Raw genomic sequence first — 17,381 nt, 5'->3', positions numbered from 1 at the left:
GGCTCTTGGAGTAAAAGTCCTGCATACTGTGCACTGAAAAGGCAAATGTCCCTACGATAGCATATGAGACACCTCGTAAGAGTGATGGAGCAAATACAATAGGTGAAGAGGCACATCTTAAATCCTGGCCACCTTCCCTTCAGATCTGCCTCAGAAGATGGGAAACCACCCTGCGGTGCAAAACCACAAGTATCCTGATAATTGTAAAACAAAACCCATTTCAATAAAGTAAAACAAGTAAATACTCCTAAAACTAGCTAATAGCATGGGGTTACTTGAAAAGGTCGATCTGGAAAGGTTCCAATCTGTTTGCAACTGTGGTTGGAAGAAACAGACAGCTGGAGTGCCATCTACTTTATAGCCTCAGAATACGCACAGTGAAGGTGGGGGCAGGAAGGAGTGCAAGAATGCTCCAGTGGGTATGGCTATGAATCGCTCTACCATCAGAGCTGCACTGCTGATGCATCCCAAAGTGGGAATGTGTAGTGGTCACTCAAAGAATTAAAAAAAACTTTTCCATTTGTGGTCTACTTATTGGATCCTTATCAGTGTAACCCAATTCTTGTTAGCATAGATTGACAAACACCTAGTAGCTGGAGGACTAACTGATTGGAGATCTACTAGACTGGAGGTGGGTGGGGAGGAGAGAACATACCAATAAGGTTTAGCACCAGTGAGCAGTGCAGTTTCCAGGCTACCTCATGCTACAGTGATTTCTACTAAGGTGCTTTCTCTGGCTTGGCACTCCATCTTTTGGATCAGTCTCTGATAGTAGGTATCTGATAAATCTGAAGCTCACCACACAACCCCACCAGCTGCTGCGAGAAGCATCATTCTGGTCTTCTCCCTCTAGAATACTTCCTGGATGCTGAAGGGGAGGCATGAAAAGGAAGGGCTCTTCAGTCCTCTAACCTTCTCCCAGACTCTTGGCTGCTGCAAGAAGGGGAGAGGAAAGTTTCTACTACCCTGCACCTCCTCCAGTCTCCGTTTTTTGAAATTTTCCCCACTTTGTGAATACTTGTCTACCTGTTGCTATGCAGCTTTGCCAACAGCAATGTGAAACAGACATGATTGACAGTTTCACTACTGCCCACAGATTTCTGAAAAGTCATAGTGAAGCCCTTTTGTTAGTTTTACTTTGCCACTTCTTGGCAAAGATATGAGCAGCAGCAATGCCATCGGCTAGCAGACACCACTGCATCAGTTTATACTGTTCACAGATGGAAGGTTCTTGGTGTAGCCTTAATTGACTGGCAACTTTAAAAAAAAAAATTATATTCTGAAGAAATTTATTGTTTAGGCCAGCCACACTCAACAAGAAATACTTACACCCTGCACTTGCAAATAGGTAAATGGGGTTTTCAAGATTTGATTGTAATAAATTTTAAACTATGCAAAATTGTGTACATGCATTTTAATCACTTTACCTCTAAAATTAGGTTAACACTTGTAGTCAGAGCTTGCACACGATGGAAGCTGGCAATTAAAGAAATAGGCAAGAATCCTTGTTGGTCCATCTTCCTCCTCAGAAAAAAGTCTCTTTCCAAATTTTCTATGCTGAAATAATATTCACTGGAGAGAGAAACATGTAAATGTGAGCCCAGTGTATGGTATAGTTTCTTTAATTATTTTTAATCCAAGGTCATCCTTGTCAAAATCTTTATTACAAAATTTGGTATATTTTATTATCAAAAAGATTGATATTTATCACTGTATGTTTGTTACTTATGAACTAAAAGTTATAAAAACAGACTAAGTAATCAAATAAACCAAATGAAACAGTACTTTAACGTGATCAGTACAGTACATTCATCCAAAGTATAATTGAGGCCTCATTTCTCATTCACCCAATTAGCATAAATGAATGACAAAAGCAAAATAGGAAAGTAATATTCCTTTTCTGATTCTTCTTTTCTCCTTCTTACATGGAAGAGAGGGTAATGGTATTCTCTCAGCATTCATGTGGATGATTCCCCATATAGTTGTATCAATATCTACATCCTGATCTGTATCTTTTTCTACTACTCAGGTACCCATCAGATCAATGTTTAGGTGCCCTATCCTAGGCTGAAGGCATAAGCACAAGCATGCAGTCTAGATCATATCTTCATGCAAACTCAGGTGAGAAAGAAAGAAGCAGAAAAAAACCCCCACACTTTCCATTGTTCAGTATACTAAGGCATAGTGCCTGAATGCTCCAAAGGGTACTTGGCAAAAGTGAAGTTCTTCAAAAATAAAAAGGTATAAAGGGGGTGAGACGTGGGAGGGAAAAAAAAAGGTGCAACAGGCTTTCTAGGTACCCCAGGTCAGGGGAGGGATAGGTTGAGGGAAGAGGAAAGTCTCTAGGGTGATTAAGTTGCTTTATGAAATGATCCCAAGATGTCAAGTTCTACCAAATCAAATGATGGTGTAAAGGAAGAGGAATTATAATTGGGAGCCACTACAGAAAGATATAAACCTGAAGACATCCTGGAAGAGGTATAGAAGCTCAAACTGGCAATGACTACCAAAGAGCAGGACCCCTCAGACAGATCCTGCGTGAGACTGTTTACATGCTCCCTAATTTCTTAGAGTGGAAGATACCTTGTATGAATGTGGTCCTTTAGGAACTGGATACTTTAGGAAAAAAAAGGGAGTTAAGAGTAGAATGCTGAGAGGATCTGAATGCTGAAAGGGTAAGGCATTAATGTAGATGAAAGCCTCTCATGAAGTTGGACTCAAGACAGAAGGTACCAAAAAGGGACTGCAATGTCACCACTGACTCTGAGCTGTAAAGGAGAAACCCAATTTATTCTTTCTTCATAGCCTTCAGTACCAAAGAAGTTTGAAGAACTAGCACTCTACATTAAAGACTTAACTCCAGCAGAGAAGAGTCACAAAACTTCAGAACGGGAAGAGATGTAACCCGCCACTTAAAAGTCTGAACCAGCATAGAAGAGAGTCTTTACGGCTCTTTTTGCCTGAAAAGCAGGAACTTCTTCAGCACGCTGTAAGCAAAGTAAATTTTGATCAATGAGGTCCCTATGCACAACTGAATAGGACCCAATCTTTATTCCCACCAATAATATTTCACATGCTATTCTGAAATTCTAACACACTTTTCCCAGATGAAAGTCAAACAAGTACAGACACACTAACACAGTTACCTTTACATCTATAAGGTATAGGTAAAACCCGAGATGTGTTTGACCTAATCTCCCAAGTTCCAAAAGCAAGAATGAATAAAGGAAACTGAAGTTGACTCAAAACTCTTAACTACTTTACTGGTATCCACCGATCTGGAAAAGGGAATTTGAAAGAACATTAATGAACATGCAGCAAAGAGTCCTGTGGCACCTTATAGACTAACAGACGAATTGGAGCATAAGCTTTCATGGGTGACTAAATGCATCTGATGAAGTGGGTATTCACCCACAAAAGCTTATGCTCCAATATGTTTGTTAGTCTATAAGGTGCCATAGGACTCTTTGCTGCTTTTACAGCTCCAGACTAACACAGCTATCCCTCTGACTAATGAAAATGTTTATTTTTATGTTCTTCCTGTCTTTCTCTAAAGTCTTTTGAACTTATTTTCCCTCCCCTCTAAAGATGCAAGTTTGGATATACTCCTGGGATAACTTGAAATGAAATCTACTTTTCGATGTGAACCAAAGCATTTTTGAAGAATCAACGTAATGTTTGAAGTAAGTCAGACACAGTATATACTTAGTCACATCTGCTTTAAAATAAATGCTAATATACATACCTATAATAAGCCTTCTCCCCAATCAAGTTGGTCCCCATTACATGTATAAAATCACTCTTGACATTTTTGTTCTCAGATGTAGATTTAACATTTTTCATATTAAGAGGTTAATAGTTCTAAAACTCATTTATACATAAGGATACACTTATTTGTCCAAAATATCCTTACTTCCTTGGACTCCAAAAAGAACTCTTCTCTGGAGGGCTAAACATTCTATACAAGTTTATTTTGCATGAACTTCCCTCTTTGGCATTCTAGCTTTCATAATTTATAATTAGAAAAATATCAGAAGCAGAAAGTTAAAGACTTCCATTTAGATGACATTTAAAAAATAATTGAGGAAGAAAGGTAGCTTTCCATCCCTTTGTTCAAATGCAATGAGAAAGGAAAAGATTATGGAACCTCACAGATTCCCAGAACCATTTGAAATGAGGGGAAAAAAATGAAGTTATATTCTAAACCAGCTCAACAGTATCTCTTGTGAAAGGCAAATTCTATAACCAATGAATCTTAGAGATTTTGAACAGGCCAGGTGACCAATGACTCTGGTTAACCAGCCATCTTAAGCCTTTAACTGACACTTGCCAACATCTTGTGCTAAAAGAAAATACAAACATCTGAAGTCAGATGTGACCAGTGTGTCTGATATTTTGCTGAGCATCAAGGGGGACATCAATGTGTCCTACCTTAGGAGATCTGGACACTGCATGCCCAGGAATCTGACCAACTGTGGAGTGTCTGTGCTCCTCCCTCACTTATCTTGAGGACAGTGGAGGCCAATTATTCTGACAAGGAGCTGCATGTCCACTATCAGGTCTCAGAGGGGCCTGGCAGCAAAAGTTACAAAAAGATTGCAATATAGGCTTGAAGTTGATAGCCATATGTCAGATACTTTCTGCCCTTAAAGAGGCCTTTTTCTTCAAAAACAATTTTTTTTTTTTTTTTGCATCAACTGTTACAAAAGAAGCCAGAGAAAAATAAGCAAATCGCTTCGTGGAATACAAGGGCAATATAATCCACCACAAAGACATCACAGAGAAATGCCACTGGCAAGTGTAGAATATCGGCCAGTGGTGGAAAATGTCCCTTTTCAGTAGTGACTTAGCGTGTTCCAGGATTTTGCATGATGTGCCTCTTTGCAATAATCAGCCTTCCAAATGGTTTCTCGCTCCTTAACGGTGTACATGAGAAAGTAAGTATTTCAGATTATTGAAAAATCAAGTACATGGCTCATTTAAAAACATATTCTTATTTGGTTCTTTCAGGTGAAACACACTGACAAAATATAGAGCTGAAAAGATTTTTTTTAAATGAAATTGAGAACAAATGGGGGAAAAGTCCCTTCAGAAACTTGAGCAACATACCCAGGAACGAGTCTTGCATGCTAACAGACCAACAGTACTCTAAAGGACAAGCAGACAGACATCCATACTTCAACGTCAAGACCAAGTAAAGGAGGATATGTACCATAAATAAGAAAGGTACATGGATTAAACACAGACTAGAGTGCCGGAAGATTGAAGATCTCTCTCAAAGTTCCCACTTCTCAGATATTCAGGGTTTTTTCACCCTACTACTCAGCATAATTAAGCAGATTATAGTAATGAATAAACCTCAAATGGTTGGTAGCTAGTATCTTTAGCGCTACTTACATAGTACACTGAAGACTGAGAGGTCAAACATTGTTTGAAATGAATTTTATCTTAAGTAGATTCCTGAATTTTGTCTAAAAAAATATTGGTACATTACGCAGTGTACTTACATTTGACGTTTAATGTATTCTTTGAGCAGTGCTTCATCCACAGAATACATTTGTACTCCTGTTCCATCGTCATAGTAATACATCATACTAGTATTAAGGTCTGGTTGAAATGGCTGATTGGTCCTTTCACCATATAGTTCTTGGTAACCATACGAATACTCATAGTTCACTTCAAAAAGAATGGCATGAGGAGTAAGGGGAAGGAAAAGAATTTAAGATAAAGAGAAAAATCCAATACAAAAATATTGTAAGGGATATAAACAAACTATATTATTTGTGCAACAGGCATTCAATATCTGTTCTCAATAAAAAGTGTTCAAGATATATTACTTGCAATGTGACATGCAAACCACATGGATTTATATGCAGGATTTGATTTGTGGCAAGGGAGAGTTGTACAACTTAAATGTTTAAATCTTAATATTAAGTTATATTTTCCATCTTTAACATCTACTCTCATACTTCGAGGGTTTCCTCTGCCACGCCCTCTTCCTCTGCCACGCCCTCTTCCTCTGCCTCTAAAGAATCCTCGAATGCTGCCACCCTCACTTCTCACACTGGAAACTTCATCATAGTCATCTTTCTTCTCTCTATCACGGCGCCAAGCTTTAAAAGAAAAAAAAAAGTACCGTATAGACAATCAATTGAGAGGTTCCACCATGAATAAATAATCTCAGAGAATTATTCAATGGGTATTAGGTACATAGTTTTGCACTGTAAAGCATAAGTCAAACATCATAGAAGCTGACTAGTAAAGAAGGAAGTGATTTTCAAGTATAACTGATTTCAAAACAAAAACTTATTAATGGCCTTAGCCATTCCATATTTAAGGCTGACATTCGCTCTTTAGCAATATTTTGAAATGTTTTAAAGTCCACAGGCACACTCGGATTTTCTTGGAAACTGTACTGCATCATCAGGGCCCTAGGGTTGTTGTATTGATTTAGTTGGAATATGAGCTCTCTAAACAGCTAATATTTCTAAGTGGTCTCAAATCTACATTCATACTCAGATTATTCTGAAAATTTCCGTACCTCATCATGACTAGGGATAAAGTTAGTAGTGCAAGTTTGGGATCATTTGACCAAGGTGTTCTGCAGATAAAATCAGCTCCCTATGGGGCAGCTGTAACATTCAAATTGCTCTAAAATTCACATATATACGGTGTGACGTTGCACTCCATATATTTTATGGAAATATGCTAATGAGTGTGAATATAACTACAAGAGACCTTTTGCATAAAGCATATTCCAAAGTATCATTCCAAAGCTTATAATCTACTGAGTGTGTTCATCCTATTTGTATGAATGTATCATTCTTGTACCTGAAACTAGGAATATGAAGTATAACTCTGGGGTACTACTGTAATTATGCGAAGTGTGGGCCATTAATAGTGGTTTGGAACCTGGATGGCTTCCACTGACTAGGACAATTGCCTGTAAATGGCTCTGTTTACTTGCAAACCTTCCCGGGTGCATGCGGGCCAGCCTCTGGGTAATGAAGAATGAGGTCTCATAGGACATGTGACCATATCACATAATACTGGAATCCATCTTAAATCTGGTGCTTTTCCATTTAGAAGGAGGGGTGGAGGTGGGGGGGAAGATTCAGGAAAAAATTCCCGCCTTGTGACAAAGTTATAAAAGGGGGTGGAACAGAACAAAGGGGGCTGCCAGTCGTGAGAAAACCCCTAGTTATCACCTGAGCTGGACTGTACCAGGGAAAAGGATTAAGCCCAGTCTAGGAAGGAGTCTAATCTGTGAAAGAAGCTTATTGGAACATCTCTGAGGGTGAGATATTACCTGTATCAGTTTCTTAATGTATTAGGCTTAGACTTGCATGTTTTTGCTTGGTCATTTACTTTGTTCTGTCTGTTATTAGTTGAAACCACTTAAATCCTACTTTTATACTTAATAAAATCACTTTTGTTTATTAATTAACCCAGAGTAAGTGAGTAATACCTCGGGGATCAAACAGCTGTGCACATCTCTCCATCAGCGTTACAGAGGCCAGACAATTTATGAGTTTATCCTGTATAAGCTTTATACAGAGTAAAACGGATTTATTTGGGAACTTGGTGTCTGGGTGCTGGAGATGGGTGACCTGCTGAGCAGTTTTGGTTAAAGTCTGCAGCTTTCGGGGGTGTGGACCAGACCTGGGTCTGTGCTGCAGCAGACTAGCATGTCTGGCTCAACCAGGCTCAACAAGGCAGGGTTCCGAGTCCCAAGCTGGCAGGGAAAACGGGCTCAGAGGTGATTCCAGCACATCAAGTGACAGTCCCAAGGGCATCTCTGTGACCAAATCCGTGACATACGAACAGTGTCTTGAAGACAGATGTACCACAAGAGGGCCTGGAGCAGACTTTGTGGTCCAAACTTAGATTCCTGAGATATAGTGCTTCCTCTTCCAAAAGTGAGCTATTTATAAAATGTTCTGATTCTTACATTTTTATTGGTGCAGAGCTAGAAAAAGAATAAGGCTTCAACTCTCAGCTATGTATATAATTTGATTGCTCCCAAGCTCAGTTACTAACACTACCATGGATAATTTTAGAAATTTAAACTTTATTGCACTATAAAAGCTTAAGCAACTCTATTTAGAGTTTGTTTTCCAGTAAGCTAATGTTTCTGCAGGAAATTCTTCGTGAGTGCCACAGTACCATATCTAAATGGTGGTTTAGGGGAACAAGCACTGACTGTCCCCTGAACCCAAGGGTCATGACTCTCCTCTGGAGATTTGAATGATGTGCACATTAGTGCTCTCAATGTGCCTTTGCTTGGTGTCTGCAGCCACAATACAGTTCCTTTTGGAAATGTGAGAGGTTATGCAATTTTGATGAAGCTTGGCATCCCATAAATATACCTATCCCACCATGGGATAGTATGGTGGGCAATACTGTGTCTGGGATATGTATGGTAGTATGGGACAGGCTGTTATGGGAGGCACTAGTTGCCAAACTGAGACAGTCAGGCCAGAGGGGCCAGTGGAAGAATCCCAGCCAGGATAAATCGGGTCTATTGCAAAAATCTTGGTTGAACTCTGGCCGAGAAGCACTAGACTTGACAAACCAGGAATGTGCTAGCCATTGGAACAGGCATGCTTGGTACAAGCACCAGGCACACAATGCTGAGGCCAGAGTGCGAAGTTTCTGAACAGGCATGCTCCACAGGCAGCACAGGTGTAAAAGCACTGAGCCCAAGGGAGGGAGGATGAAGACACCCACTACAATGAATTAATCTGTTCACCTCTTTCAGAGCTTTTGTTTTAGGCTATATTCATTACCACCAGAATCAGCTGATAACATCGAATTGAGACCAATAGGCCATTATATACACCTCCATGAGCCTCCTAGTCTAATGACAGGTGTGCACAGCTACTTCTCCATACACACACTAGACCCAGATCTGGTGTAAGGACTCTGGAGTTGCATTCTCTGCCCCCTTCCTGCTTCCAGCTGGCACAAGTACTCCTCCTCACAGTTGCACCATCTTTCTTCTTCCCCAGATCCATCCACACTCACCAGAGCATAGAGAGAGCCATGAGGAAGGTGGAACTTGTAGCTGAGTGGTGAAGGGGTATGTACAGAAAGCCTCATTGGACCCACCCCGCAACCAGGGCCATCCTTACCCATACGCAAAGTACGCAGCTGCATAGGGCACCAGGAAATTTTGGGCACCCAATTTCCTGGTGCCCTGCGCAGCTGCGTACTGCTCCAGCCCCTGCTCTGCCTCTTCCCCATGGCCCCTGCCCCTGCTCCACCCCAGCCCCGCCTCTTCCCACCCCTGCTCCACGCAAGTCCTGCTCCCAAATTCCCCTTCCTCAAAGCCCCCACCCCTGCTCTGCCCCACCCTGCTTTTTCCTGCCCTGCCCCAGCCCTGCCTCTTTCCGCCCCCACTCCCCTGAGGAGTGCAGCAGGGACAGGCCTGCACTCACCAGCTGCAGGAACTGCAGCAGCCCGGCCACAACCACGTCACCGGTGAGTGCTTGGGAGTGGTACCCCCCGTCCTCCAAGCCAGCCCCCACCCCTGTGGGGGGTGGAGCTGGGGGCTGCGTAGGGCCCCAGAATAGCTAGGGACAGCGCTGCTCACAACCACCCCATAATCATTCCTGCCTCACTATCACCACTTTCTCAAAAGGGAAATTCACTACCAAAAACTTTATCAGAGTGAAAGTGGCTTAGCACTGCTTCATGTCCTTCCTAGAATACTGAAGTAGGGTTAAACTGAGGCCTCAAAGCTAAGAAATATAGAAACTTCTTCCCCAGCATCTTAATTCCGCCCCAACAAAAATCTGTGATTTTCTGTGGTGTGCTGTGTTGTGTCCAACACAATTCTCTACCATCATTTCTCTTGACACACAGTCCATGATTCTCACTAGCTGTACTGATTTAGGGATTAGTAGCTGCAAATTTCTAGATCCCTATTTTCTGACGCATATTTGCAGGAGGCCTGAGCAGATGATTTAAAGCAGATGGTCCTTTTAGCTCTAAAATATCATATATTAAAGATTTTAAAATATCTGTTGCATTTCAGGGTTGGTGGAATAACTGCCACTGTGTCCTACAGAGGCTGACATTCCAGTAGATATTTCAATAAGATTAGCGAATACAAGATTGCTTCAATTCATTCAAGCTCTCTTACATGTTCAGTGCTCACTAGAATTTCACATCTGCACTGGCACTCTCACTGCCATGCATCCTGTTCCATGCTATGGCTCAGGGGAGGTCGAGCTATAAGGCTCAGTCAGGGCTAACTGAAGGTAAGGTGATATCTCCGAGGAAATGCTTAGGACAATGATGAACAGGTATTAACATCTGACAAGTCTTTAGTGGTTTGTTTGAGTCAGTAAAGTGGTCAAGAGTTAGCTAAATCCGACGTACACATATTTGCTAAACTGGACCTAAACCCAACATATATCCTAGTCAAGAAAAGTTTAAGATTACCCCCCCTCTCACACTAACCTTCACTCTCTTTGCTGTGCTCCACAGGCTCAAGAAGGGTACCATCCTCTAATCTCCCACAGGGACATCTCTCAAAGATCAGAGTTAAGATTATATGGGGGTGTGTTAAGACATCACCGTAACTTTTTATTTTCTGGTTTTGAGAGGTTAAGTCTGGCCACTCTCCACATTCTGAAAGGGCACGAGTCAGTGCTAAACAACCTTAACTATGTTAACAACGTATTTGGCAGTCATTTATTATTTGCAATTGTGTGCATGTACACACACACACAGTGAAAATCTTAAATCGTTTTAAAAACAATTTTTTTTCCCGTTCACTATTCAGAGTAACTACAATTTAGTTCTTTCAGATAAATTATTCCATTGTTAATACTAAAGTCAAGTTTCTGCACAACCAACCATGTTATAAAGTCTGTTCAGGAGACACTCAGTATTGGAATAGCAGCTCAAGAAAAAAGGCCCTTAACGGACAGGCTTTAACATCCAGTCTCACAACATACCGAGTTTCTATCAGCGTTTTACTTTAACTGACATGAACATTCAATGAACAAAAATGTTAAATTATACTTAGACACTCAGATACCACAATGATGGGAACCACTGTAAAAGCCAGAGTTAGGACTGAAAACCACTTACTTCTTGACTCGTTTCGTCTGTTGTTGTATGGCACTACTTTGCTTGTTTCTGGCTGAGATCTTGAACTATTTCGAGAGCCTGTTCCTTCTTGGCTATCTGATCTTACATTATCTAAATGAAGTGGTACCCACTTCTGCTTGTTACCTTAAAAAAAGCGGAAAAAAAAATTCTCAACCTTACCTACGGTGCAGCTTGGCATTTCACTATAATTTAGCTGTTTAGAATATTATACACTATGGTATAATTCATTTTAAAGAAAGAATTAGTAGCTCTTAAATAATTAACCTAAAATATTTAAACAATAAGAAAGATTTTAATACCAATGCTGTAAGTAAAAATAAAATCAGAAAATAGTAACTTTTCAGTTTTACAGGATATATCTTAAGTAAGCCTTGAATCTAATAACTGAAGTGAGTCTGGTCAAGCTTAAAGGAGGAACCGCAACGAGAGGTTACTTACTGTAACTGGAGGTTCTTTGAGATGAGTGGTCCCTATCTGTATTCCACATGTGGGTATGCATGCAGGCCATGGCCCGAGTCCAAAACTTCTTCAAAGTAGTGTCTGTTGGCCCGCACACATGCAGTAGTTCTCCTCATGCTCCCAACCAAGGGCTTAAGGGGCAGTGGGGGTTGATGCCTCTTCAGTTCCACCTCTTACTGCAAATCCAACAAGATCCAAAGCATAGTAGAGAGCAGGTGAGGGCGATAGTGGAGTACAGATAGGGACCACACATCTTGAAGAACCTCCGTTACAGTAAGAAACCTCCACTACTTCGAGTGATGGTCCCTGTGTGTATTCCACACACGGGTGATTAGCAAGCAAGTAAACTGACTAGAGACTGGTAAGAGGAAGCTGGTAGCAAAGATGCTTGCAGCACTACTGATCCCACCACTACATCAACAGCCGAGGCATGAACTAGAGCCTAGTGTGTCACAAATGTGTCAATCAAACTCCAGGCTGCCTCTCTGCAGATGTTCTGCAGCGGAATGTCTGACAGAGATTGAGTGAGCTGTGACATCCCCAAGGGGATGAATGTTTGATATCTTGTAGCACGCTAAGATGCATCCTGAGACCCACTTAGAAATCTTCTGGGATGATATGGCTTGCCCATGCAATATCTGCTATGGCAACAGAGTCTGGGTCATTTCCCAATAGGCTTGTATCTTTGTAGTCAGAACGCCAGGGCCTGCCGGACTTCAGAGGAGTGAACTCATGTCTTCAGAGGAAGTGTGAGGTTTTGGTAAAAATAAAGGTAAGTATTTGACTGTTGTGGAACACAATCTTTGAAGAAACTTGGGTGTAGTTAAAGAGAAATCTTTTCTTTGTGAAATGCTGTAACAGGAAGGTCCACCATGATACCTGTGAACTCACTGACTCTCCTAGCTGAGGTGACAGCTACTAAGAATGCCATCTATGTGGACAGGTGAACATGGTACAAGTCACTATAGTGTTGAAAGGTGGACTAGTGAGCTTGGACAGGATGAGGTTAACATTCCATTGAGGGGTAGGTTTAAGCACTGGTGGGAAGGTCCTGATCAGGCCTTTCATGAATCATACTGTAGCTGGGAGAGTAAAGAACTCCGGAGGAAGGAAGGCACTAATCACTGCTAGGTATACTCTTAACAAGACAAGAGACACCCCGGAAGTCTTTAGGGACAAGATACACTGCAGCCATTCCAGTTCTAGACTATCTGGAGAACAATGATTTTGTTGCTGAAAAGCATCTCCATTTAGCCTGATGATAGGTTTGAGTAGACTCTTTTGTACTCTGGTTAAAGATCACCTGAACAGGGGGGAAACAGGAGCATTCTATTTCCCACCTATCCAAAAACCAGGATGTGAGGTAAGGTGGCATGAGCCCAGATTGGAATGCTTGGTCTTCCCCCATCTGGGTTCAGGAGATTCAGGAACAGGCAGATCCTGATTGTTGCGGGGAAGACATCAATAGAAATTCTGTGAACCAAAGCTGTCTGGGCCAGTGGGGTACAAGGAGAACGATGTTGGCTTTGTTACGATGCATCTTCCCTGTGAGTTGCAGAAGCAGAGGAATGGGAGGAAATGCAATCTGAGGCCATTCATCCAGGACATCAGCGAAGTGTTACCTTGAGAGTCACAATAGGGGGAGCGTTCTGTTCATTTGCAACTCAAAGAGGTCCCATAGCAAAATAACCTGCTGTGTAAAATCCCACTTAGGACTGCGTCATGAACCTGCCACTCGTGGCCTATCAACAAGCTTCTGCTTAATTTGTATGCCAGGGAGTTGTGAATACCCGTAAGATATGTGGCCTGTATCGCAATGCAATTCCTGACATCCCTGTTCCAAAGTCTGACAACTTCCTGGCAGAATGGATGAGACCTCCCTGTTTGTTTATATAGACCACCATGGTGATAATGTCCAATATTATGTGTATACAGAGTGAGCATATAAGTGAAAGGAAGACCTTGCATGCAAGGAGGATCAACCTCAGTTCCAGTAAATTTATATGTAGTCTGGCTTTTCATGGGGACCTAGTGCCCTGAGCATCCCACTCCAAAAGGGAAGCTTTTCTGTCATACTGGTGGCCCTGGAAGTGGCATTGTTGAAGGAAACTCCCATTATGACCTTTTCTGGGTTTGACCACTCAGACTATGGCTACACTTGCAGATATAGAGTGCCAGGAGTTAAGCCAGCCCTCGAGACTGCAGGAGGGAAAGCGCTGACATGTGTTCACACTGTCAGCTGCAAGCACAGTGGCGTGGCCACATTAGCAGCTCTTGCAATGCCACAGATGCCAAGTGGCTGCAGCGTGCAGCAAGTGACTGCAGCGTGCTTTTTAATGGGGGGTGGGTGGGTGACAGGGAGTATGTTTTGTGTATGTGGGGGGGAGAGACTGTTTTGGGGGACAGAGAATGTGTCAGCATGTGATCTTGTAAGTTCAGACAGTGGCAGGGGGAACCCTGACATCAGTCCGTCCCACCCCCCCGCCCCACGCACAAATGCCTGCCTCTGCAGCAGGACCATTCCTTAGTAATGGTTTGCTTTGTGTCCCGGAGCAGATAAGCATGCCGGCTGTCAGAAACAGCTTTAAAAGGGGATATCCGCATGCCTGCAGCAGAGGTCAAAACAATGACGAGAATGGCCACTTGACTTCAAGGGATTATGGGACGTTTCCGGAGGCCAACCACAAAACAGTTATGCAACACGTCATCCACACTGACACCCCAGCATTTCAGCCAAGGCACAGCACAGTATGCTTCTGTGGAGGTGGATTACCAGAGGTGCTCCAGCCACGGACTCAAGGTGCCTTGCTAGTGTGGACACCTCTGGAGCTAGGGCACCCAGAGCTGATTTAATGTGATCCAACTTCCAAGTGTAGCCAACCCCTTAGTTAGGGAGGTGATGACAACTAGCAGGAAATACCACCTTGGAGTTGATGGGGTCCTTGATGGCTGATAGATCAAGTGGAGCCAAGCCTGCAGGCATTGCAAGTGAAGTCTGGCAAAAGGAGTCACACAGGTGCACGTGAGGGCCTAAAAGGGAAAGGCACCTTGTACTGTGGCTCATGTTCTGTGGATGATGCGAGACATCAAGTTGCTCATTGCATGAAACCTTTTGTGAACACTTTCATGGAAACTGAGTCCAAATTTTGCCCCTATAAAAAGTTTCTTGGCTGGTGGGTAACAAAACAAACTTTGCTTCATTGACAAATGCCTAGGGCAGTTAAAACTAGTATGAAAAACCCTGTTGCCAACCTGATGAAATCTGAAGAAGTAGTAACCATCCTGTCCAATGAAGAAGCACCCAGTGAAACCACTGGATCCGGTTCTACCTCTTCCCTCCTTGTACACTGATGGAACCAGCTTGTGAGAGGAAGAGGCGCGATATAACTTGAGAGGGGTCTGGATGCCTGCCATAAGGATACCATGAACCCCAATAAGACTAGAAAGAGGGATCAATCAGTTGCGGGGAACTCCCAAGAAAACCACTACCAGCGGTCCCTGGGAGGCGTATCTAGTGGAACAGCAAATGTAACCCCTCGACTATCTATTGGGGCTCAACTGCTTCCATGGAAATACTCATGTGGCCATCTCCTCTGATACATCTCAGTTTGAGAATTGCTCCATCGGTAGCAGCAGTGCTGTCAGTGCCGGGGCACAACTTCCATAAGGCTGGAGGTGAGACAGCTCCTCGGACAGTTATGTAGCTTCCTCCTCTGGATAAGGACATCCCTCAGGAGGGCCAGGCCAGAAAGAAGTGGAGATCATGGATAAGGTAGGAATATATCCTCTGGTGTTACACAAGCCTTGGTATGCTCTCATGCCTGAGGGGTTCCCACAGTTAGACAGATCCAGTGCATCTTCAGCAAATGGATAGTCTTTACATGGATGAGGCAGTACTGACAATGGGTCCAGACCATCACTTGTAGACAAAATCAGCAAACATTTATCCTGATGATTCATAGGACTATAACCAGGGTAGGGCGAACCCAGGGTGCAAAGCCGGGGGGGGAGGAGGGGGAAACGTGCAGAAGAGTAGACAAATCGGGCGGACAAATAAACGATAGAAGGTAGAGCCCTACAGCAGGACTGGGATCCCACAAGACCCACTGCCACTGTAGCAGGATAATTTTTTTTTTTTTTAATCAAAAATGCTGTAACAGGTAGGAGTGGGAATTGTGGGGTGGGAGGGGATCAGGATTAAAAAAAATAGTCCTCCTGCACCACAAACAACATGAAATGCTCTGGCCAGCAACCACTGCTCTCTGGCTGCCCAGCTTTGAAGGTAGTGCCGCTGCCAGCAGCAGTGCAGACATAAGGGTGGCAATACTTAATACTGCAGGGTAGGCAGCATGACTGGTATCCTGCTGAACCCAATGGCATAACAGAGGGTGCAAGATAAAAATTCAACCAACAATGCAGGAGCAGGTGGGAATGGGTATCACAGGGTGGGACTGAATTAAAAAAAATAGTCCCTCACAGGGCTCTAGTAAGGGGTGCAAATATGCTTGCTCGCCCCAGGTGCTAAAATGCCTACTTACTGCACTGATGATTTGGCATCAAGGTGACAAAAGGAGCTTTTTTACATATCTTGCCCTCCGATCAGGTGGTCTTCATCAGAGCCTGTTCCTTAGGTTCCATATGTGACGTTTCACCGCACTTGCAAAGGCTCAGAGGAAATGTGCTTCTTATGGACAGTCCTCAATAGGGATTTGTCCTTGCTCCCATGAGAGCACCCTGCAAAGATGGGCTTAGATGGTGAGGGCTCCACTCCAAGGCACATTCTTGGAGGGACACTGCTGGTCAATTGAGGGGTCTGATGTACATAGGGGTCCCGATGGCCCATATCAGAGAGAGACGTCATAGTATTCTCCATCAGGGCTTCTATAGGCAAAGCTCCTGGGCAGGAAAGAGCAACAGATACTGCACTTTACAGAGATATGCACCTCACCCTGACAGTACAGGCTGCATTGATATTTGTGACTGATGGAGAAGATCAATGGCAGGAGATGCAATTCTTGAATCCTAGGAACCTGGGCATAGTCCCAGAACTGGGGAGAAAAGTACTCTATTCTATACATTTTAACTAACTTAAGAATACAACTATTTACAATTTTTTTTTAAATAAGTTATGCAATGAAAACGAGGACAATTGTAACTTAGGCCATGCATCAGGAAGGAACTGGAGAAGCATCGACCCACACTGCCTCTTATACCCTCGGTCAGGAGCATGAGGTAAGCTACTATACATATATGGGCCAACAGATGCTGCTTTGAAGTATTTCCAGACTTAGATGCATGACACGCATGCACACCTGTGTGTGGAATATTCATAGGGACCATCATTAGAAGAAGAACGTGGGATACCTTCATAACAGAAAGAAAAGACCTTAGTTCCAGGCGATGGAAATTTATTTTCCTGACAACGTTAAGTTGTGGTATGCTAAAGTATAACAAACACTATGATGAAGCATATAAGGAAAAATATCTTAATAGCAAAAGGGTAAAAAGATTGATAACGCTATGTACCTCAGAGGTAGGAAAACTTTTTGGCTGGAGGGCCACTTCAGAGTTGCGAAACTGTATGGAGGGCCGGTTAGGGAAGGCTGTGCCTCCCCGAACAGCCTGGCCTCTGCCCCCTACCACTTCTCATCGCCTGACTGCCCCCCTCAGAACCCCGACCCATCCAACCCCTTCTGCTCCTTGTCCCCTGACCGCCCCCTTCTGGGACCCCTGCCCCTAATTGCCCCCTGGGACCCCACCACCTATCCAACCTCCCCTGCTCCCTGTCCCAAGTGCCC

General features: G+C 43.1%; 1 protein-coding gene across 5 annotated transcripts in view; it reads right to left on the bottom strand.

The window, feature by feature from the left end:
* LARP1B (La ribonucleoprotein 1B) overlaps positions 1-17,381 on the bottom strand; it is a 109,965-nt gene that overhangs the window by 43,283 nt on the left and 49,301 nt on the right. For all 5 annotated transcript variants that reach the window (XM_038398230.2, XM_043513402.1, XM_043513403.1 and 2 more), the window contains exons 5-8: positions 11,104-11,247; positions 5,970-6,113; positions 5,508-5,676; positions 1,428-1,572 (exon numbers count right to left, since the gene is read on the bottom strand). In XM_038398230.2, coding sequence (XP_038254158.1) covers positions 1,428-1,572; positions 5,508-5,676; positions 5,970-6,113; positions 11,104-11,247 — 602 coding nt within the window. The remainder of the gene's footprint in view (positions 1-1,427; positions 1,573-5,507; positions 5,677-5,969; positions 6,114-11,103; positions 11,248-17,381) is intronic.

This window comes from Dermochelys coriacea, chromosome 4 (assembly GCF_009764565.3).
Source record: "Dermochelys coriacea isolate rDerCor1 chromosome 4, rDerCor1.pri.v4, whole genome shotgun sequence".
NCBI lineage: Eukaryota > Metazoa > Chordata > Testudines > Dermochelyidae > Dermochelys > Dermochelys coriacea.
This window is presented reverse-complemented; position numbering and strand designations above follow the sequence as displayed.